General features: G+C 28.9%; 4 protein-coding genes across 10 annotated transcripts in view; 1 reads left to right on the forward strand and 3 right to left on the reverse strand.

Annotated features, from left to right (window-relative positions):
* The window catches only part of LOC123006854 (acetyl-coenzyme A synthetase), a 30677-nt gene extending 13391 nt beyond the window's left edge, over nucleotides 1-17286 (reverse strand). Inside the window, exons 1-4 of one of the 3 annotated variants that reach the window (XM_044401725.1) lie at nucleotides 16996-17286; nucleotides 16827-16897; nucleotides 16732-16766; nucleotides 941-1136 (exon numbers count right to left, since the gene is read on the reverse strand). In XM_044401725.1, the coding sequence (XP_044257660.1) occupies nucleotides 941-1136; nucleotides 16732-16760 (225 nt within the window). In that variant the 5' untranslated portion in view covers nucleotides 16761-16766; nucleotides 16827-16897; nucleotides 16996-17286. Of the gene's footprint in view, nucleotides 1-940; nucleotides 1137-6598; nucleotides 7081-16731; nucleotides 16767-16820; nucleotides 16898-16995 lie in introns of those variants that run through there. The other 2 variants (XM_044401735.1, XM_044401715.1) reach the window with 2 other exon arrangements.
* On the reverse strand, nucleotides 10485-14182 carry LOC123006871 (glycine cleavage system H protein, mitochondrial). Of its 3 annotated transcripts, none has more exons than XM_044401782.1 (6): nucleotides 14000-14182; nucleotides 11094-11225; nucleotides 10964-11043; nucleotides 10852-10915; nucleotides 10674-10805; nucleotides 10485-10625 (listed from the first exon to the last, which is right to left on the reverse strand). In XM_044401782.1, exons 2-6 carry the CDS (start codon nucleotides 11212-11214, stop codon nucleotides 10528-10530), a joined length of 495 nt encoding a protein of 164 aa, XP_044257717.1. In that variant the 5' UTR covers nucleotides 11215-11225; nucleotides 14000-14182; the 3' UTR covers nucleotides 10485-10527. The 3 variants fall into 3 exon arrangements, with proteins under 3 accessions (XP_044257717.1, XP_044257698.1, XP_044257708.1); XM_044401763.1 differs by having other exon boundaries at nucleotides 13949-14180; XM_044401773.1 differs by lacking the exon at nucleotides 14000-14182 and adding an exon at nucleotides 11277-12462.
* LOC123006865 (inositol monophosphatase 1) lies at nucleotides 13778-16565 on the forward strand. Its single transcript, XM_044401749.1, has 3 exons — nucleotides 13778-14234; nucleotides 14283-14782; nucleotides 16252-16565. Exons 1-3 carry the CDS (start codon nucleotides 14097-14099, stop codon nucleotides 16511-16513), a joined length of 900 nt encoding a protein of 299 aa, XP_044257684.1. The 5' UTR covers nucleotides 13778-14096; the 3' UTR covers nucleotides 16514-16565.
* LOC123006840 (serine/threonine-protein kinase PRP4 homolog) overlaps nucleotides 16929-22577 on the reverse strand; it is a 7608-nt gene continuing 1959 nt past the window's right edge. For 2 of the 3 annotated variants that reach the window (XM_044401685.1, XM_044401703.1), the window contains exons 3-7: nucleotides 20687-20974; nucleotides 20406-20638; nucleotides 20091-20359; nucleotides 19655-20031; nucleotides 17095-17493 (exon numbers count right to left, since the gene is read on the reverse strand). In XM_044401685.1, coding sequence (XP_044257620.1) covers nucleotides 17290-17493; nucleotides 19655-20031; nucleotides 20091-20359; nucleotides 20406-20638; nucleotides 20687-20974 — 1371 coding nt within the window. In that variant the 3' untranslated portion in view covers nucleotides 17095-17289. Of the gene's footprint in view, nucleotides 17047-17094; nucleotides 17494-19654; nucleotides 20032-20090; nucleotides 20360-20405; nucleotides 20639-20686; nucleotides 20975-22577 lie in introns of those variants that run through there. The other variant, XM_044401694.1, reaches the window with a different exon arrangement.

Raw genomic sequence — 22577 nt, forward strand, 5'->3', positions numbered from 1 at the left:
AAAATAATTTCACAGGTTTTTTGCTGCAGTTATGTTTTACATTATTTATTATGTTTTTTATTATTATTATTAAAGTTGACCAAGCACACAAAAAACATCACTTAAAATCAACTAATATAATACTTAAATAAAATTAAAAAAAAACAAATATGAGTTTAAGCAAGAAAAGAAAAAAAAGGTAATTTGAATAACAAAAAATTTTCGAAAGTTTATGACTTTTATTGGCAAAATTCTTGAACTTTTACTGATTAATTATGAAAAAACATATACCGTGCGATCAAGAAATTTTTTTATTGTTGCAAGTTATTACAAAAATGCTGTACAAGACGAAAACGGTGAATGGTCATTTTCACTTTTAGTCAACTGTAAAATATTAATCGTCGCCTACTCTAATTTTTTTTTTGATCCACGATACAAAAACATTGGTAATATTATTAGACATAAAAAAATGTCAAATATCAAAAATAGATGTCAAAATTTTTTGACGGATAAAATTTTTAAAACATTCCGTGTTCCTGGTATCTTATTTTACGAATTTTTCTCTGGGGCACGATTAAGGAACACCCTGTATATCTTGGGGCTTCTTTATTGCCAATCTGTCATTTTTCACAAAATTAACGTAAATTTTTTACTGTTTAAGAATGCCACAACTGGTCAAATTATGAGGCCAGTAATTATGAAATTAAGTTGGCAACTTAAAATTACAAAGAGAAGACAACTTTGTCTCTGTTTCCACATTATTCAACATTGCCAACTTAATTTCAAAGTGACAGGCCACTTCGATTAGAAATTGTATTGTATTACAACTTCCTTATTTAATGTGTTATAAAAATAACGTATTACACTATTAACACACAAACCGTAAATTATTTTTACCAACGTAGAAGTCAATTGTTTGAGAAACAATTGTGCATTAAACTGAATAATGTAAATTTTATACCACAAGGGAATGAACTGCTCCAATTCGTGCACATCCTAGTAGAGTTATCACAGCTTCAAGGATCATAGGCATATAAACAGCAACCCTGTCGCCTTTTTTCACTCCTTTACTTCGTAAAACATTCGCAAATCTGCAAACTTCTTCCAATAGTTTTTTATATGTCAAGCGGCTGTAATCATCGGGGTGGTTTCCTTCCCTGGAATAACAAAATTATGAATTCATGAGAAAAAAAAAATAAAATTCGGAGTAACATTTTTTTTAAACAATTTTTATCGCAATATTCTTTTATTGAAAAAGACTTTTAAGTGTTGGTTTCTATTAGGAATGAAATTACCAAATGCTAAAGGCGTTATGTACAACCTGGATTGTTGAATAAACAGTGGATAAAGATGTTAAAATATGTTTAAATAAATAAATAATAATAAATAAATGTTAAAAAAAACACAAATAACACTATTTTTACTTAATTCAATTACTTTCCGACGTATTCTTGACAGAATTTTGCGAAATAATTGCGTTTTTTATTGAAAAATGTTTTAAAACGCTCGAAAAGAGCATAAATTATGTCGTTTTTATTTAGTCTGGTATATGCATTAATTTTGGTATGTTTTTAGCAAAAATTAAAGAAAAAACTTTGTTTTAGACTTAAAAACGCAACTAAATGTTTGAAAAAAGCAAAAATAACATCATTTTCGAATTAATTATGAGATTTTTCGGATTATTTTTGACGAAGTTTTGTGCCTTTGATTGAAAAATCTGCTAAAACGTTTGTAAAAGCAACCAGATGATTTTTCTTTCGGCTCAAAACATGCTTAAACTCTCCAAAGAAGCAAAAATAATTTTAGTTTCGTGATAGTTTATTCATTTTTTACCTCATTTTCGACGAAAATTTTCAAAACAATTGCGATTCTGACTAAAAAACGTCCTAAAACGGAAAAATAGTATTATTTTTGAACAAATTTTTTAGCACAATCCAAAAAAGTGAAAATAACACCATTTTTGAGTAAATTTAGCGATTTGTGACGAAATAATTTTGTAAATTTTTAATTGAAAAACGTGCTAAAACGCCCAAAAAATCATAAAAAAGGTCATTTTCAACCCAATTTGGTAATTTTCAATGTGTTTTAACAGAATCTTACAAAAAAACGTGATGTAAACAAGCAAAATTCATTATTTTTCACTTAATTTGGTGACTTTTCGGTATATTTTTGTCCAAATATTTTGACATAATTCCGTCTCTTATTGAAAAATATGGTGTTAATATGGAAAACCGTTTTCGAAAAGTCGTTGAACTAGCTTCAAAATTACACCCAGTAAACAAGAAAAAAAATCTTTTAAATGAGAATGTTAATTTTCGGGACAGCATAAAGTGGACTTTTTTATATTGTGTCGTTAGAATTTCATTTATAAATGTTTTGTTAAACTTGAAATATTTTTATAAAGCAACAGTTATCTCAAAGTTTATATTAGAAAATAAAGCTTGTTTTTTGATACATAACACTTTTATCAATTTTTTAATAATATAAACTAATGCATTACAGTAGATGAAGGGGTCATGTACATTTGATCGTTAAAAAAAATCTATAAAAAAAAACAAAAATCTAAGTTTTCTTATAACAAGGAAACAATATTCACATAGGCCTTTATAATCAAGTGATTTTTTTACCAAAAAAAATTGGAAAAAAGTACCAGCAAATTATATTAAAATGCTTATAACTCCAAATATATGACACCTTTATCCACTCACCCTTCAATTAAGTCTTACTAAAAATAAAATAATTATCTGAAAATTCTGGAAATGAAACTTTGTACATGAAACAAAAAATTGCAATTAAATTACTTTAAACATCTAATCAGATTTGTAATTAAAAAAATATCGACTTATTGTTGTACTTTGGTATTTTTTTAATCCAGTGGCGGAGATGCAAAAATTGCACAAAATCGTTATTTACTCGTGCTTAAAAAAATTCACCAGTGAAACAATTGGAATACAAAACGTGCTTTTGTGAAATTAAGTCAGTTATATTTATAACACATTTTTAAAAAGTTTGCAAACAATAATAAAACTATTTTGTATAGAGTTCAAAGTGTAAGATTTATTTTAATAACAATATAAAAGCTGTATAATGTAAATAAAATGCATGACACCTCACCTTTAATTTGCAAAAAGGAATAATTATTACTTGTCATAGTAAGTCATGACTCAGGTTATTTTTTACCGTAGACTAAGTCTGAGACAGCAAATTACGAGTATACTCCAATTTTAATTAAGCTTGAAATTATTCATGTTTTCGTAAACGTCATAATGATAAAAAAAAAGTTTGCGGTTTCAATATTTAAATAGAAACGAATAATTTTTGAAAAAATTAAGGAAAAGCACAAAATTCGAGAAACCTTGCTGTCAAAACCAAGCAAACTTTCCAGCCAATTACATGAAATAATGTTGATAAAAAATTAAACTTACATTTAAATATTTAAACATTCAAGGTTAAACAATAATTGTTACACGCAAGAATAACTGAAAAGAATTGTATAACAATAACAAACACAAATTCGGGTAAAAGTGTCATTACCATAAATTTTAATGCAATTTTGTAAATGGGTTCCTTATGTCTAGGAAATACCGATCGAGCGTATGACGTTGGTAGTTTTTTCACATGGAAATTTTGAATCTATTCGATTTAAAAATCTTTCCACAAGAAAATATTAATTTATGAAACATTTTTACGTTTATTTAGCTGGATGACATTTGACTTGAGATTTTTTTTAATGTTTGTGACAAAAAATCTATTGTGGTAAATAAAGTTTGACGTTTGAAAGTCAAGGTTGCCGAAGTAAAATTTTAAATTTGACACCAACTTGAGTAAAAAAAATACAATCATTTACAGTCACCCAGTAGTACAAACTGCGTACAACATATTGAATACAAAAAAACCAAACACACACATGTAGCCTTGAATAAACATAATTAGAATTTGTTATATTGTGTCTCTATACACAAAACATCTTCATTTCATGTTTCATTTTTTTAATTTCGAGACCTCGAAATTTTGAAGTTTTTCATAAAACTTAGGCAAATTCTCCTATTTACAAAGGAAAACCTAGTAGTACTGAGATTGAATAATAAATAAACATTATTTATTTATTTAAATTTAATAAATTAAAACAAAAACCCAAAAAAAATGGAAATAAATGTATCAGTTTTTTTTTTCGATTTTTCTTAAAATTCTTGTTTATTCGTAAACATAGATTGATTTCTAATAATAAGGCCCTTTAAGATTCTTTTATTATAAAAAGAAAAAGTAAATATTCTACATTTTATCATTTTTCCTATCATTGAAACACGGTGGATTTTTTTAAAATGAAAACATTAATTTTCCAAAATAGTTTATTCTTTTTTCTGCAAAACTGTAACTCAAGGAATAACACTTTTTTAATAAACAATTTTTAAATTTATTACTATTAAAAAGAAGTTTCCTCCCAATAGGAAATAAAGTGACGCTTCATTTCCTCGATTTTGACTAATAATCTGGTACTTTATTCCCTTGGGAATAAAATAAATGAAATATCGAGATTTACTCTTAAAAACTGGAYCTATAAAATGGAATTGAATGACGTGAATCTTGTGAGGTTTTTTGACATAAACAAACTCCTTGATCCKGATTTTTACCCTTTGACATTATTCGACAAATTTATCATTAATTTAGTAAAATTTTGTATGCAACTTTGAAATAAACATTGTTAATCTCTCGAATGAAAATTCCCACATTCTCGAGATTAAAATTCTTATTTATTCCCTTGATTCATAAATAACTATTATTGAAGATAATTAATAATAATTTTGGTTATTTAAATAAAATATTTTTAGGTTTAAAAAAATAATATTTTTCTAGTCATACTGGGTGTCACAGCGTGTTGAAAAAGTCCATTAGTGACCTTTAAATGGTAAGATTTAAAAAAAATACCAAAAATATACCAAATTAAGTATAAAATAATGAATTTTGCTTGTTTACATCACGTTTTTTTGTAAGATTCTGTTAAAATATATTGAAAAATTACCAAATTGGGTTGAAAATGAGATTTTTTATGATTTTTAGGCGTTTTAGCACGTTTTTCAATAAAAAATTTACAAAATTATTTCGTCACAAATCGCTAAATTTACTCATAAATGGTGTTATTTTTACTTTTTTAGATTGTCTAAAATGGTACCATTTTTCAGTCTTAGGACGTTTTTTAGTCAGAATCGCAATTTTCGTCGAAAATGAGGTAAAAATGAATATCTATCACGAAACTAAAATTATTTTTGCTTCTTTGGAGAGTTTAAGCATGTTTTTAAGCCGAAAAAAATCATCTGGTTGCTTTTCCAAACGTTTTAGCAAATTTTTCAATAAAAAGCGCAAAACTTCGTCAAAAGTAAGCCGAAAAATCACATAATTAATTCGAAAATGATGTTGTTTTTGCTTTTTTCAAACATTTAGTTGCGTTTTTAAGTCTAAAACAAAGTTTTTTTCTTTAATTCTTGCTAAAAAACATACCAAAAAATTAATACATATACCAGACTAAATAAAAAACGACATAATTTATGCTCTTTTCGAGCGTTTTAAAACATTTTTCAATAAAAAACGCAATTATTTCACAAAATTTTGTCAAGAATACGTCGGAAAGTAATTGAATTAAGTAAAAATAGTGTTATTTGTGCTTTTTTTAACATTTATTTATTATTATTTATTTATTTAAACATATTTTAACCCCTTTATCCACTGTTTATTCAACAATCCAAGTTGTACATAACGCCTTTAGCATTTGGTAATTTCATTCCTAATAGAAACCAACACTTAAAAGTCTTTTTCAATAAAAGAATATTGTGAAAAAAATTGTTTCAAAAGAAAATATCAGTTTTCAAAAAAATTTTACATAACACCTTTATCGACTCACTCCTTCAATTAATATTGAATGTTAAATATCTTTTCATTTATCAATTCAAGACATTAAAAGTTTATTTTTTAGATAGACAATTTATCAATCTATTAGATGCAAAAGAAAAAATAGGGTGTTCCATTAAATTTTTTTAAGTTATTTAACTTTTAACAAACTTCTTAATTTATTAATTTTTACAAATGCAAAACACTAAAAAATTGCTACAGCTTTAAATTCTGTACTTTCTTCTTTGCAGAAGTAAGAAAAAATTTGTTCTATCTGTCTTAGTTTTTGTGTAATAAATTTTAAAAAAGTGCATGTTTTCGTCAAAAAAACGACAAATGCAAAGAAACAAACGGTGTTTCATTTAAAAAAAAACACAAGTTTGTATCGTAACTTTTTTTGGGACATGCTGTATAGTTGAAAATAATTTTAAGTGATGATGGGAGACCCTGTATTTTTTAGTCAGTTATTGACTTATTAGAGACCCCGAGAATTTTTAATTCTCGAAAAGATCAATGTTTTGAAAAATCAGAAGCTGCACATGCCTGATGTAATGTGTACACATATGATAAAATTAGTGTAAAGATAATAATAAAATTGTTCAATTAAAATGTGCGCACATGTGTTCCACTCCCGACCTTCCTTACGCCAGCGACGAAATCGATATTCCATTCCCGGAATGTGAATTTTTAACCCGCCTTTGCCTTGACTTATATTAAATAATTACCATTTACTTACCAATAAAACGCAACTTTGTCCCCATAACCATTTTTAACATTTCGGTCGAGCAAATTATAGGCGATATTCGTGGTCGCTCCGTCCAGCCATTTGGTATAAATGGGCCCTTTTCTTATATCAAAATTATACCGGAAAAACGTGTTAATGTCTATCGGCGTTTCCCAGTAAAATTGTTTCGCGATTTCACCCCAAAACTCCTCAGGATTGTCTATTGATTTCTGGTACATTTCCTGGTATTGTGCGAAGGACGAAACGTAGGCATTTTTCGCTATTGCAGAATTAGGGAGGTAAACGGACTTTTCCGACGGCATTTTTGCACTTTTCGATGATTTGAACCACCTTTCGAAAACAAAACTTGAACGCGACTGAGTGGCGGACTCGCAGCCGCTTTAAAAGGTGAGTATTTACGGTTGCGCACTCCCCTTGAATTGTCTTCATTGAACGATAACGCAATTTTGGATCTGGTGATGTTCAATCACTCGCACACGAGATGGGAATGGGCAAAGTGTGACAACTAGCGAAAAAATAAATATGTGATTCGTGATATCTGTTTTGATTACCTTAGAAACCCATTTTTTTTATTTTCATCAAATTATTCCATGAACTGTACCCCCGATTATTTCAATGACCTTTCAGAATTTTAAACGATGTTATTAACGTTTAAAAGACTCAAAATTAATAATTTTGGTCAAATTTATGTCAATCAAGTGGAGCAGTTGGCCAAAACGGTATAATCACTTATGCAAGATTTGTCAAATTATTCGGATTTGTTAACAATAGAGTGTGTCAACTGATAAGAGATTTGAGTGAGTCTATTATGAATGAAGAGAAACGGAAACGTGAAGCAAAAATATCAAAAGTGCTGTCTCATTGAACTAGGATTATTAATGAAATTTTACTGAAACGTGAGGTGATTAGTAATTTTTTCTATATACAGGGTGTGTCAGAACTATCTGTCAAAAAATTATGACATGATCTTGTATAGAGCGTTTCAAAATGATTGACGGTAGGTTATAGAAATTCAAATTTAAGGTGGCAACATTGCTACTTTTTTATTGTTTATCTTTGTACGATTGCAGCCACTGTTCTCTGTTCTAAGTTTCTTCTACAGGATGCGCCAGAACTCGCGCCCCAGAGAAAAATGCCAAATAAAGTAAGATACCAGGAACATGGAAAAAATGTTAAAAAAATTTTATCTATAAAAATTTCGAAGTTATGAGGCTTTAAAGTTTGCACTTTGACTCTATTTATTTCTGTTGGAAAAATAATTTTCCAAGTTTTTTTGCTATAGGCTATTAAAAGAGGAAACAAGGTAGCTGTATCCTAAATTGTAACTCTGTTCAATGTTATTTGAGGCTTTTATTGCCAAAATTTTTGTCCCTTTACTAAATAATTGTAAAAAAACATATACAAGATCATCAGTATCATTAAATAGATATAAAAAAATGTCAAATGTCAAAAACTAAATGTCAAAATTTTTTGACAGATAAAATTTTTTAAACATTTTTTTCATGTTCCTGGTATATTACCTTACTTGAAAATTTTCTCTGGGGCGCGAGTTCTGGCGCACCTGTATATTCACCAAAACCATGATCAAAACATGCAATTTCTTTTGGACAAAAATAGGTTATGTTATTTTTTCTCACAGAATTCAACTGAAATGTCATTTTTTGAAGTATCGTGATCTAAAGATTGTTCATATTAGTAAAATTTTGAAAATAAAATTAAAGCCAACGCCTACCAAGATGTCAATCATTTTGAAACGTTCTATACATATATGTTTTTTGTAATTATTTAGTAAAGGTACAAAAATTTTGCCAATAAGTCACAAATAATATTAAATCTTCTAATAGCCTATAGATAGAATTTTTTTAAATCGACGGATGTGATACACCTAATATGATAATAAATAATCTTATATAAATTAAGAAAACTCGTGTCCTCTTTATCATATCTGCGTCAAGTGTGCAAAGTTCGCTATTGTACTCAAAGCTTTCTAAAATTATGTGCAAATATTTGACTAGAAAAAGTGAAGAAATTGAAGTAACTTGTTGCCTAGTGTTTATTTTTTGTTGTGCACGAGAGGGAAGAAAATAGAAATAAAAAGAGAGCCTTGCTTAATTCAAAAATGTCTAAAAACATTTCTAGCCTTAAAACAGCCTTTTAACCTTCTAAATAAAAACAAAATTTTGGCTATCGTCTAAGAGAGGACGCTGCACAATCGACAATAGTATACAGGGTGGTCCAAAAGTCTCGAAACGGTTTTATTCTGGCGAAACTATCAATTTTTTTGGCAAATAAATTTATAGGTGTGCAATGGCTATAAAAATGCTATTCAAAAAAAAATTGAATATTAATTAATTGTTTATACTTACGAGATAAACACAGTAACTTTTTTTTTTAATAGAAACCTACCACAAGTTTTTTTTTTTAGACAACGAGCTTGTTACAAGAATTGTTGCTGTGCAAACCTCACACTTTTTTGTTAAAAAAATGTTTGACTTACAAAAATTAAAGATTTTTTGTGAGTAAACTACCAGTTTTTTTAGAAATAAATTAATAAATGTTCAAAGGCCGTAAAGGAAATCAAAAATCAAAACGGTTTTACTAAGTTGTGACACTTGGTTGTCACTAGATTTAAAATTTTGAAATTTTATTGGAATAATTTAATAAATTAAATGCAAATACACCAAATTTCAGTTGAAAATTAGAACAAAATATATTTGGCAGTGTTTTTTTAAAAGCTATAAATTTAAAATATTTTTCCCAAATTTACCATTTTTAAGTTGAAAATTGCATAACCTCAAGAACCAATCTGAATTTAGTATTTAATATGATTACCATAGCAACACAAAATTTTCCGGAAATTTTTTGACATAAGAACTAACCTTAAATTTATTAGTAAAACTTCATTTTCAACATCAAAAACTAAGACATAATTGAACTCATTGATGTTATGCAATTTTTTTTACCAAGTACCACTCATGTGTTGATTGAATCCTAGAAATTTCCGGAAACAAATCATATTTAAGTGACAATATTTAAAAAAAATCTCTAAATGATAGGTTAGAAAACATCATGAGTTGTTAGTAAAATCATTGATAAACATTTTTTTATTTTTTTAGTTTTTTTGAGTAGTTTTATGATGCTGTACTAATGATTTATTATCTTTTAAAAGAAAAAGAACCCAATAAATTATTGATTATATAAAAATTCATTCAGTCAATATAAAAGCTATTTTTTGGTATTAGTATATTATGTTATTAGAAGTAAAAGTGATGTTTAATTAATCTGTCCTATTTGTATTAGCAGTTAAAAACGGGAATGACACTAAAAATATAGTTTTTAATATACTAAAATATTAATTATTTGTCCTACAAAAATACTAAAAAATTGGCCTAAAAACATCACTCTGTCTTATAATTAAGACACCTTAGCTTGGTTAAAAAACCGCTTAAAATTTGATTTTAAATATTGCTTATTTCTCATTATTTTACCGAGGTTACAACCAATTAAAAAAAGCTTTTGTTTACTCACTGATTTTAAATTTGGTATTGTAATTAGAAAAATTTCAAATGAATGCACATGTGGCTATTACACAATACCTAATTACGTTTTTTACGAAAAAAAACCATATGGAATCACCTAAATATCGTTACGACGCAATTTGTACAATATTTTCAAATGTAATGACATACTTTCCTAAAAATAAGACACTTTTTATGTAGATTACCTACTTTTGTTAGAAGATAAATAAGAAAACTTATGTAATAATTCGAACTCAATTTTAATGTGATAACCTATGATAGTGTTTCATGTAAACAGAAACGAAAGGACAAAAAGACGTCCTTTTATCATTGCAAGTACCACAAAAATCACACAAACACAAATTTAGTAATCTTTAATAAAATCATTTTTACACTAATTAACTAATGATCTTGAGTCTTAAGATATTCATTATATTGTGCTTCAGTCATCAAACTTTTAAGTTCCCCTGTATCAGACAATTCAATTTTAAAGAGCCACCCTGTAAGTAAAAATTAAGTACAATTTTAAGCACAAACACCATACCAACCCTTATCATAACACGAGGAATTTATCAGCGAGGGCGTCTCCTCAACACTTGCATTTTTTTCTACAACTTTTCCTGAAATGGGACTATAAACCTCACTTGCGGCTTTGACACTTTCAAGTGCCCCACATTCGTCTTAAAAAAATATTAAAAATTTATTGAAACTGAAAAAAGTAGATACCTTTTTGTTTTAGCACAGTGTCGACATCTGGCAGTTGTGCGTATACTACGTCACCCAGCGCCTCCTATGATAAAAATAGAAATTAAATAGGACCACCACATGGTAGTTTTACCTGGGCATATTGTGATATTCCCACTTTTCCGGTTTTACCATCGACTTCCACCCATTCATGTTTGTCTGTATATAACCGTTCTAATAATATAAAAATTAGTGGTGTTTTAGAAAGTCAATTGGGGTCATACCTGCCCAAATCGATGGCGTTGTGAATATTGACCTATTAATGATGTGTTTTCGACATTGATTAAAAATTAATTGTCTTGTCGAAGTATTGTTGACACATTTGACAAATCTGTGGATGACCATATTGGAGAAGGCTAGAAAAGACGATTAAAGATTTCAGAATGATTACATGTCGTTAATACTACCACAGCCAGACTGACAAGACTGTCATCGGTTTGGTTTGTTTACTTGCTAATTTGAGGTCTGGGTCAAACACTGATAAAATTGATTTCATTGTCATGTTTTGAAAAATTCGACCACTAACGAAGAAAATTATCTTAATTGGTTCCGTTTGCGTAGTTTTAGATGATTTCTTGGCATTTCATCAAAACGTGATCAAAATTTTGAAAATAAATTAATGCTTGCATTATTGCTATTGTTCTGTTTAGCTATTATTGACCAGTTATCAGTTTATCGCATGTCCAGTTGGGCAGCTTACACAACATACTGATAAGGGTTTTCGTAATTGATAACATCGATGAAATAACATATTTTATAATTATGTTGTTCAGATTCTTCACGTGATTTTTTTTCATGTAGTGATTCAACAGATTGAAATGGAAACTACTAGAGAATTGACATTATGTGTCAATTTTCACGTTTTTAGGTATTATTAGTTAACCGTGAAATTTTTATATTAAAAAATTACAAAATTTTTGGTCATTGGTAACCGGAAGTAACCGAAAAAGTGTACCATCTCTATACAGAGAATTTCAGAATTTGTCCTAGAGAAAAAATGCCAAATAAAATAAGATACCAGAAATATGGAAAAAATGTTTTCAAAAATTCTTTCTATAAGAATTTCGAAATTATGGGGGTTTAAATTTACACTTTTACCCCATTTTTTTTACATGTTTTTTTGCTACAGGCTATTCGAAAAGGAAATAAAGAAGTTGTATCCTCAGTTGTATCAAAACGTAAATGTCAAAATTTTTTGACAGAATTTTTTAAGCACCTGTATTTTTTTAGTGGTAATAAAAGTAGTTTGTGTCTTTTTAGTGTATTATTTTAAGTACAAATTTGTAAATGCATTTTTTTTTATTTTGCAACTAAAACCATCAAGCTTATTTTGATACCAAAACCGATTCTTTAATGAGCCATTTCAACACCAATTCGGGTGCTGAAATAGACTAGTTCAATTTACTTTCTAGATGTTGGTAATGGTGATTTTCAGAGGCGTTTTTCAGGTGGTGTGCATGAAAAATTTGTAGTAGAACAATACTTGAGACTTGACACTTCGAAAATCTAATTTTTAAAACTTTGTGACATTTATTACCAGCCATAATCTTATTAGAGCAAAAGTTCCTGAATTTTGAAAAATTAACTTTAAAAAAAGTACGCAAAATAGAAGAAATAGTATAAAAAATTTGTTACATAAGTCAATTGAAAGAACTCGTTTTTTTTTTTTTATAAAACTTGTTCTTTGCTGCTCGTTTTTTAAACTTGAACTCTCTAGAGGGCAAGTTCTGACACACTCTGTATTTAATTTAACGTCATTTATGGCTTTTATTGACACCTTTTGTACGTTTTGTAGTCAGTTCAAAAAATGTCAATGTAAACCACGCTTTATTGTCATTTATGATTGACATTTGAAATGAAAATTTCGAAGTTTTAGTTGAAATTTATTTTTGGCGTCAATTTTCCGAAACACTAATGCCAGCAATAAGTATTTTTATAGCAGGTGAATAAAAAAATGGAACCAAACGTTTTTTGCTTAAACAATTTATTTTTTGCAAAAACTAGTTGATGAATGGCAAAATACTATAAAAATGTAATGTTTTATCAAGAATAAATTTTTTCAAAATTTTCTTTTGTTTTTGAGTTCTCCAAAATTTTTAATTTTTTTTAAATAGCAACCCACTAAAAAAACAAACTATATTTAATTTTTTCAATTTTTTTTTACATAAATTGCAAATTTGACAAAAAAAAATCGCATAACTCAAAAACAAAACAAAATGTAGTTTTCAAAATAAAATCACATTTTTTATATTACTTTAATTATATTAATTATTATTTTCTGGGGGCAAATGATTTAAAAAAAAAACTGCTTGGTTCCATACTTTATATTCAACCTGTATAAGTTCAATAGATTATTTTGATTTGTTGTCATTTTTTCTCTACCTATCAGGATAAAAATTACAAAAACCGAAAGTGAGGTTAGTTGCCTAAGGCCCGTTGTACATTTTTATGTCAATCGAATGATAAGTCGACCAAAAACACTAATAATAGAATTATGAAACACCCTGTATGTCCAATTTGACACATTTTGACAATGATGAAAAATTGACAAACCATTTATCCTCGTTTTCATATTAATTGCATCGAAGTAGCCGTTGAAAGAGATCATTTTAAGGTGGCAATCATGCAAAAATCAAACAATCCTAACCTCAATCATTCCTAAAAAAATATTTTTTCAAATAAATGTGTACTCCAGGTGGCAAAACACAATTAAAATAGCAAACATACAGATTTTTGTCATTATTGATGTGATCTCAATGACATTAATTGAATTTATTTGTGTGAATCGACCTTTAAATTAAAGATGCATTTAGACTTTCACAAACTACTTTTCTCCTTTAATCAATAAAATCAAGTGACAATGACAATCACTAAACAATCAGAACCAGATTTATTAACTGTTTTTTTTTTGAGGTTAAAACGAGAAAATGCAAATTAAAACCAATTTTACAACTCATTTTTTCATTTACAAAATTCAGTTCAGTTGTAAAACATTGTGTCCTTGAAGTTTATGATAAATAAAAAAATCATTACATAATCTACGTAATTTGATAAATTTGTGGCGCAGTCGTAAACTCACCTCAATTTTCCTAACCTATAAGAGCGAAAGACACAAAATCAAGATACCTACCGGCGTCACAACCGACTAGATTGATTTCTAAAACTGTCACTAGTGTCACTATTATCACAGCGTTGTCACTATTTCCTTGTGGTGTTGCCAGTGGTTTATGTTTTTCGTTCGTGGTGCTCTTTCCAGATACAATAATTACTTAATCCCTAAACCAAACAAATTCCAAATCAGGATGACATCAAATATTACCACTTTCTACGACGCCGCCTTAAAATACACGAAAACTGCCGGCGAGGTATCTCTTTTAATCTATTATCATTTAAAACTGATCAAATAATTGCAGCTAATCCTTGAAAAAATCTCTCACAGTAAAAACATTGAATTGAAATCGTCTGAAATCGATTTGGTCACTGAAACGGACCAACAAGTGGAAAAATTACTCATTCAAAATTTGAGTAAAGATTTTCCCGATCACAAATTCATTGGTGAGGAATCGGTCGCTGGTGGTAGTCAATGTAATTTAACAGATGCTCCAACGTGGATAATCGACCCCATTGATGGGACTATGAATTTTGTCCATACTTTTCCCCACTCTTGTATTTCAATCGCTTTATTTATTGAGAAAAAACCACAAGTGGCCATTATTTACAACCCAATGCTTAAACAATTGTTTACTGCCCTAAAAGGACAAGGGGCTTACTTGAATGGGAAAAAAATTCAAGTTTCCAAAGAAAGTGATTTCAAAAAGGCTTTAATCATGATGGAGTTCGGGACTAGCAGAGACCCAGAAAAAATGAAAGTGGTCTTGGCCAATCAGAACGTACTAATAAATCAAGTACACGGGTGAGCATTGATAAAGATAAGTGATAACAATAGTTTTAATATTTAAACAAGTTTGAGCCAGATTAAGGAAAAAAGTACCAGAGATAGTAAATTTCCATCATATAGTTGGCAACCGTGACTTTCAAATTCAAACGTCAAACTTTTATAGCCAATTGTCATTCATTCGCGACGGGTGACTCCTGAATTAGCCGTCAAGTGAAACATTCTGATATAACAAATTAAATTATAAAGCTTACCAATAATCAGTGTTACCAATAGATTTTTTCATCTGGCTATTTCAAAAAAACATTTAAATTTCAATCGTTTCAAATCTGGCAACATCGCACTACAAATTAATATTTAAACAAATTTGAGCCAGATTAACTATTTAAGAGATAATAAATTTCCATCATATAGTTGACAACAATGACTTTCAAATTCAAACGTCAAACTTTTATTGCCAATTGTCATTCATTCGCGACGGGTGACTCCTGATTTAGCCGTCACCTGAAACATTCTGATATAACAAATTACCAGTGTTGCCAATAGATTTTTTCATCTGGCTATCCAAGGACTAAATGACAAATTTAAAATAAAATAAAAACATAGAACGTACAAAATTGAAATTTTCCTACGACCATATACGAAACTAATTGGCAAAATCGCACGATTTGTTTTCGCACTGTGTGTTAGAAATCTAACACACAATTCACACTAGAATGTTTTGTATTTTTTCATTTAACGTATTTTTTTTTGTATCCATTATAAAAAATAAATCGTTATTCAACGAATTTTTTGTATCCATTATAAAAAATAAATCGTTATGAAAAAAAAATATGTTCGTAAGAAAAAAAAAATTATGGTCGTAGGAAAAATAGTGTACAAAACTTGCAGGAAAGTGTCTAAAGGACTCGCGGTATTGCGGTTATTTATCACTTTCCGTGCTCGTTATGTAATATACTAATATTGATTAAAATTTAAGGTATAAAGTATTAAAATGAGTGCAAATTTACTTTAGACTTTTTACGTATTAAAGAAACATCGCCAAGAAGACTTTAATTTTTTTAGAATAAATGGTTTTGTTTTGTTTCGGAAATTTTAGTTGTGTGTTGTGTATTTTCGAGTGACTAATAGATATTGGCTTTTTATTTAGATTTACGCTACGTATACTCTATTTTTTGATATTAGCACTCACGTTGGTCACTTTCCGTGCTCTCTATGTAATGTATTATTAAAAGCCCCAAGGTTGTCAGATTGTGGCATTTATAATGTTTTTTCCTATTTCCAATGAGGAATTTTTGGTATTTTTGAAATTACAAAGAAAGTGTATTGTAATTGACTTTTTATAGAGAAATGTCAATAAATCAGGATAATTCAGTGTTGCCAATCGAATTTTTTGTCGTCACGATTTCAGTTATTTTTCTCACACTATTTTTTTTAAACAAAGAAATAAAATGTGATGTATTCGAATTTTTGATTTTGATTTCTAGTTTACGGGCGTTGGGGTCTGCGGCCCTGGACATGGCAATGGTGGCACTGGGGGCGGCAGAGGCCTATTTTGAATTTGGAATTCACATTTGGGATATTGCGGCGGGAGAATTGATTATTACAGAAGCTGGTGGAGTTGTCATGGATCCTTCTGGGGGCCCCATTGACAGATTTTCACGAAGAGTTTTAGCAGCAAATTGTCGAGAAATTGCAGAAGAATTGTCTAAAAAGTTGGTTCAGTACCAGCCAACACCTCGTGATTAAAAATAATGCCAAATTTACTAGTTGTGCGTTAAAAAAATGTATTTCAAAATTATTGTTGTTTTTTTTTACTTTCCTTGTCCTATAAGGACACCAAAAAAGAGCCAAAAACTTCAAATTTGGTATGTAGCAAGGGAACGTAGCACGAAACGATTGGTAAAAATCGGTCGCACACTAGATTTTTTTTTAAGTTTATAAAATGCTGTAAGACTGCTACTTACCTGTCGCAACTGCTCCTTTCTCTAACCATTTTTAACTATAATTTAAGAAAAATATGTTAGTATAAAAACTATAAATGATGGAGTTTAACCTTAACCTTTAAGGCGATTCTGGCATACCGTTAAACCCTTCTCTGGATTTCACTTAGTTCCAGTTCTTCCGATTTTGCTGAAAATAAAAAATGTAACACTAAGTTTGGGTTTTAAAAATGTATATTAATTTTTAATATTCAGCAATTGTAAAATACATTCTGATTTTGAACAAACCTTAAATTACACCATGACCTCCTACATCCAAACATTCATTTCGCCGCACTTCTGTAACAAAAACAGTCGTGTAACAACGAGAAATAATTGTGTGTGACATGCACAAAAATCACAAACTTTTATTAATATTTTATTTACTCCACAATATGAATTTCCGTCTACAACATTGTTAATCTACAATTTTAATAAAATATAAGTCTAGTGTACAGACTTTTAAAAAACTCAAAGAAATATAACAAAATTAAAATTATTCGCGGTTGTCCTGTTGCTTTTTTTACCTCACTAGACCAACCCTCAAATCTTGTCCTGAATAAACGGATGAGTCAGAGCGTTATTCAAGCTGATCCTTTTGGCAGGATCGATGGTCAACGCCTTCTCTAACATGTCTTTGAGTTGAGTCACTTTTCGCAACTGGTCGGGGGGCAAAGCCTGCCCGGCCACCAGCTCGGCTTGGAGGTCCCGAGTCACTTTCACAACGGACATCACCACAACTTTTTCCTAAAAAAGTGATAAATGATCAGCATTTAACTAATTTTTGCACAGTAAAAATAATAAACGCTCACTAGCTTTAATCAAAATTAGTAAAACAACACAAAATTTAAAGAATTTTCAGTCTTGTTTACATAACAATGTATGGCCCCTGCGCAAGAATGGTGCTTATTATTGGTACTTATTTTTATATTACTGAATATTTGGAGGGTGGTATATGTATTAGCAAGGGCCCCTGCGCAAGAATGATTTTAGCAAAGGCTGGAAACTGCGCACAAATGGTAATCAATTTTGTTTTTGAACACTTTGCGATATTCCGATTTTGCCCGGAAACATTTTGTTTGTAAATGTGTGAATATTAAATTAATTAATTTTGCTAGACATTAATTCATTGTCTTTACTGTGCATTTATTATTTTACTGCGCATTTATTATTTTTTCAATGCATTTATTATTTTTACTGTGCATTTATTATTTTACTTTGAATTTATTAATTTTCCTGTGCATTTATTATTTTTATTGTGCACTTATTATTTTTACTGTGCATTTATTTTTTTACTGGGCATTTATTATTTTTACTGTACATTTATTAGTTTTTTTACTGTGCATTTATTATTTCTACTGGCCATTTATTATTTTTACTGTGGATTTGTTATTTTTACTGTGAATTTATTTTTTTACTGGGCATTTATTATTTTTACTGTACATTTATTATTTTACTGTGCATTTATTATTTCTACTGGGCATTTATTACTTTTACTGTGCATTTACTAGTTTACTGTGCATTTATTTTATTTACTTATCAAAAATAATTTACTTTAGTTTTACTAGACATTCATTCGTTTCCTTTACTGTGCATTTATTATTTTTACTGTGCATTTATTATTTTACTGTGCATTTATTAGTTTATTGTGCATTTATTATGTTTACTTATCAAAAATACTTGACTTTAGTTTTACTAGACATTCATTCGTTTCCTTTACTGGTCATTTCTTATTTTTACTGTGCATTTATTATTTTACTGTGCATTTATTATTTTTTACTGTGAATTTATTATTTTACTGTGCTTTTATTATTTCTACTGGGCAACTCTAGAAAAAGGCAAAAGTGACATTATGTTCAGCCTAATTTTGTGTTTTTTAGGCTTGTTTTGAACAAAATTTGCGAAATAATTGCGTTTTTTGCTCGAGAAATGCAAAAATAATATAATTTTCGACTTAATTTGTTGATTTTTTGGTTTGTTTTCGACTAAATTTTGTGGTTTTTCTGCTTATTTTTGTCTTAATTTTGATCAAAGACCACTTAAATTCAGTAAAACTAGGAAAATAACATCAATATCAATTCTTTTTGTGATTTTTAGGCGTGTTTAGACAAGATTTTACAAAATAAATGAGCCTCTGGTTCAAAAACGAAGTAAGTCGAGTGAAACAAACAAAAAAAACGAACCAATGTTGATTTAATTTTGTAATTTCTCTAGCTTGCTTAAACGAAATTTTTCGAAATTGTTTTGTTTTTATGTCAAAAACGTGCTTAAATGTTTGAATAAGGCAAAAATAACGACATTTTTGGCCTATTTTGTTGTTTGTTTTTGAACGCTTTGCGATTTACTATTTTTTATTTGCATTTATTATTATTGTTACTGGGCATTTATTATTTTTTTACTGTGCATTTATTATTGTTACTGGGCATTTATAATTTTTTTTACTGCCCATTTATTATTTTACTGTACATTTATTATTTTTTACTGTGCATTTATTTTCTACTGGGCATTTATTATTTTTACTGTACATTTATTAGTTTTTTTACTGTGCTTTTATTATTTCTACTGGGCATTTATTTTTTTTTACTGTGCCTTTATTACTTTACTGTGCATTTATAATTTTTTCTATGCACTTATTATTTTTACTGTGGATTTATTATGTTTACTGTGCATATATTAGTTTACAGTGCATTTATTATTTTTACGGTGCATTTATTATGTTTACTGTGGATTTATTATTTCACTGTGCATTTATTATTTTTTACTGCGCATTTATTAATAAATGCACAGTAAAGCATTTATTATTTTACTGTGCATTTATTATTTTTACTGATCAAAAATACATTAAATGCATTCAATTTATTGCGAAAAAAATGATAATAATGGCAATTAACCCCCTCGCTACGCTTACCCGTTCTGTGACTCTGTCAATTTCATGGTAGAGAAAATTGCAGTTGCTGTCGAAATGTTGATCCCTAAATGCCCCTTTCCGGATCACTTTATTCGGGAATTTCCCTTTGACATCCATAAAAAATTTCAACATTTGGTTGTTGGATTTCCCAGAAAACAAAATTCTTCCTGTGTAAAGCTCGTAAATGGTACAAGCGGCGGACCACATGTCAATTCCATAATCGTATGGAATCCCAAGAATGATTTCTGGTGATCTATAAAATCTAGATACTAAATATGGCGTGATTTCGTTATCGTTTATGTAAGATGCTGAACCAAAATCGCATAGTTTGAGCACTAGTTTGCTCTCATTGACTAATATATTGTCTGGTTTGATATCTTAAAAAAAAAAAAAAAAACACAAGTTATATTACAAGTAACAAAGTCAATTTTCGTACCTGCATGTAAAATTCCAGTCTTTTTCAACAGCTTTAAGGCCAACAACAGCTGTTGTGTGTAACTTCTCACAGCTTTAATATGCAAGCCAACGTCTTTTCCATACTTTTTCAGGACTTCGCGTAAATTCATCGCTAATGGTTCAAAAACCATACATAAATGCTGTTTATGGAAAAAGTGCCGAATCAAGCGCAAACAATGAAGTTTGTCTTCAGGATCGGCATCGTTCAATTTTTTCAAAATTTCCAATTCCTTTAATCCGGTTTTATGCCTGAAATAATTTTTCAGTAAAAAGTTTTAAAACACGGATAACATACATAATTTCATTATTTCTGATTATTTTCACTGCAACATCAAGATTTGCTCTGGCTTGGTCTCGAGCTCTAACCACATTACTGAAAACACCTTGACCAGTGTAGCCATACACCATATATCTCGAATCCAAAATTTCCCCAATTCTGACCCTGTAGTAGCCTTCAGCGTCGTCCCAGTTATCAGTTAAGGCTGGATTTTCAGCTCCGGAACCTTTCGTAATGATGGTACTTGGCGACTGAAAAACAGTGATAAAATCACACACAAAACTTTTGATTTAATTTACATTTGTATCTTCTTTAAAAATGTCCTGGTCTGCAAACATGTCCCAATTCGGTTTTTTCGTTTTAGTTTCTTTCTCCTTTTCGTTTATTGGTTTTATCTTCATGTTGGGTAGGAGAGGTGGAGTGTGGGATTCTTCCGGTTCTGGTTCTTCCTTCTTCTCTGGTGTTTTTTCTTCTTGAGCTGGTTTTTCAGTTTCAGTTGTAGTGTCGTTTGTACTCTCTTTCTCCTCCTTCGGCGATGTCGGCAACGAAGTGTTGGTGTTTGAGTCCTCGCTGACGCCACCCAATCGCTGAAAAAAAACAAAAATCATCAATTTAGCATTTTTGGATAAAAACTTCAATTTACTTTTTCTCACAAATTAGTTTTTTTTTTTCAATTACATATTTTTTTAATTGTAAAAACTTTAAAAATAGTTATTTTCGGTACAAGAGCGCTGTCAAATTATTTTTCAGGTCTGAGACCGAATTTTGAGGCACGAAGCGAAGCTGAGTGCTGCAGTGAAGGTCGAAGACCTGAAAAATAAGACAGCGCACGTGTATCGAACAACATTTTTCATGATCGTCAGCGAAATTTTATAAAAAACGTGAATTTATTTATTGAAAATTTTGAGGTTAATTTTGACATGTCAAATCAAGTATATAAATTGAAAAAATTATATATTTAGTTATAATACCACTTTTCATCTTATGTATCTAAGGGAACGATCATGAAAAAATGATTTTTATAACATTTTTAAAACTTTGATGAGTATACAAGGTGAATAAAAAGTATGGAACCAGGCAGTTTTTTTTAATTGTTCGTCTTCAGAAAATGCTATAAAAAAATTGTTTTGTTTTTGAGTCATATGATTTTTTTCTTCAAAATGGAAACTTATATAGGGTGATTTAAAAAAAACTGTGGCCGCTGTAGAATTTTTATTTATGGCCCGATTTCAAAAATTGAAAAACTAAGTTAAATGGTTTTTAATATGGTATAAGCTGACAATTTTAGAATTTTTCTAATTCTCAAGGTATATGTTGGGCTATATTCAATTTTCGAATTTTAAATAGGGACACATTTTTTTTTCATAATTTGGAAGATATTAGTTTTGTTGGTAGAGACATACGGCTATGTTCTACTTTTACTGAAAATTATTGTTTAAAGTAATTAATAAAAGTTTAATAAAATCTAGTTACATGGTGTCAAATCAATGCCATTCCGGACGGAGAATTTTGGACGATTTGTCATTCGATTGACAACTGGCCTTATGTGTAACTATATAGAATTTTTTAAATATTTTTTCTATGTTCTTACTTTACATTTTTCTCGGGGCGCGAGTTCTGGCGCACCTGTATATTTTATTTTATGTTTATATTATATTTATTTTTTTATATTACTTTTATTTATTTATTTGTTTTGTTTTCTTTTTATTAAGATTATTGTTAACGTCAATTTTTTTATTGATAACATGGAACTAGATTTTAATTAATTTTTTTTTCTAACTTCAACTTAAATGTAGACAAAATAAATAAACAAGTAATAAAATATCAAATTAATCATATCAAATTAAATGTTTTTTCTGTAATATTATACAGTCACAATTATAATTCACAATTCAAAATGTCATTTCAAAAATTAATAAATAAATAAATTATTTACATTTTTATAACAAAATTGATTTGATGACAAATTACTTAACTTCATGATGCCAAGTAATTTATTTTTGTAAATTTGTAAATAAGTAATTTTATGCCAAAATGTGACACTGACAATATTTTTTTTTAATTTGACTGTAGATAATTATTATTGTCACTTCTTATTAAAAATTTGAAAAAATATCAGCAAAATTTTCTTTCATTTGCTGTTTTTTGACATTACAATAATGTCATTGTGTTATTCATGCAACTAGATTT

Source organism: Tribolium madens, unplaced genomic scaffold (assembly GCF_015345945.1).
Source record: "Tribolium madens isolate multiple individuals breed KSU strain unplaced genomic scaffold, Tmad_KSU_1.1 Scaffold_11;HRSCAF=98;Tcas5.2_LG3b, whole genome shotgun sequence".
In the NCBI taxonomy this organism is placed as follows: domain Eukaryota; kingdom Metazoa; phylum Arthropoda; class Insecta; order Coleoptera; family Tenebrionidae; genus Tribolium; species Tribolium madens.

Bases quoted from the DNA above. Each gene is read 5' to 3' on its own strand.
- LOC123006871 (XM_044401782.1), bottom strand. From the start codon at position 11,214: ATGGTCATCCACAGATTTGTCAAATGTGTCAACAATACTTCGACAAGA. The intron at 10,806-10,851 runs GTATCTACTTTT...TATTTTTTTAAG, and splicing joins CACTGTGCTAAAACAAAAAG to ACGAATGTGGGGCACTTGAA. The intron at 10,626-10,673 runs GTTGGTATGGTG...TTTTACTTACAG, and splicing joins TTCCTCGTGTTATGATAAGG to GGTGGCTCTTTAAAATTGAA.
- LOC123006865 (XM_044401749.1), top strand. From the start codon at position 14,097: ATGTTTTTCGTTCGTGGTGCTCTTTCCAGATACAATAATTACTTAATC. The intron at 14,235-14,282 runs GTATCTCTTTTA...AAATAATTGCAG, and splicing joins ACACGAAAACTGCCGGCGAG to CTAATCCTTGAAAAAATCTC. The intron at 14,783-16,251 runs GTGAGCATTGAT...TTTGATTTCTAG, and splicing joins CTAATAAATCAAGTACACGG to TTTACGGGCGTTGGGGTCTG.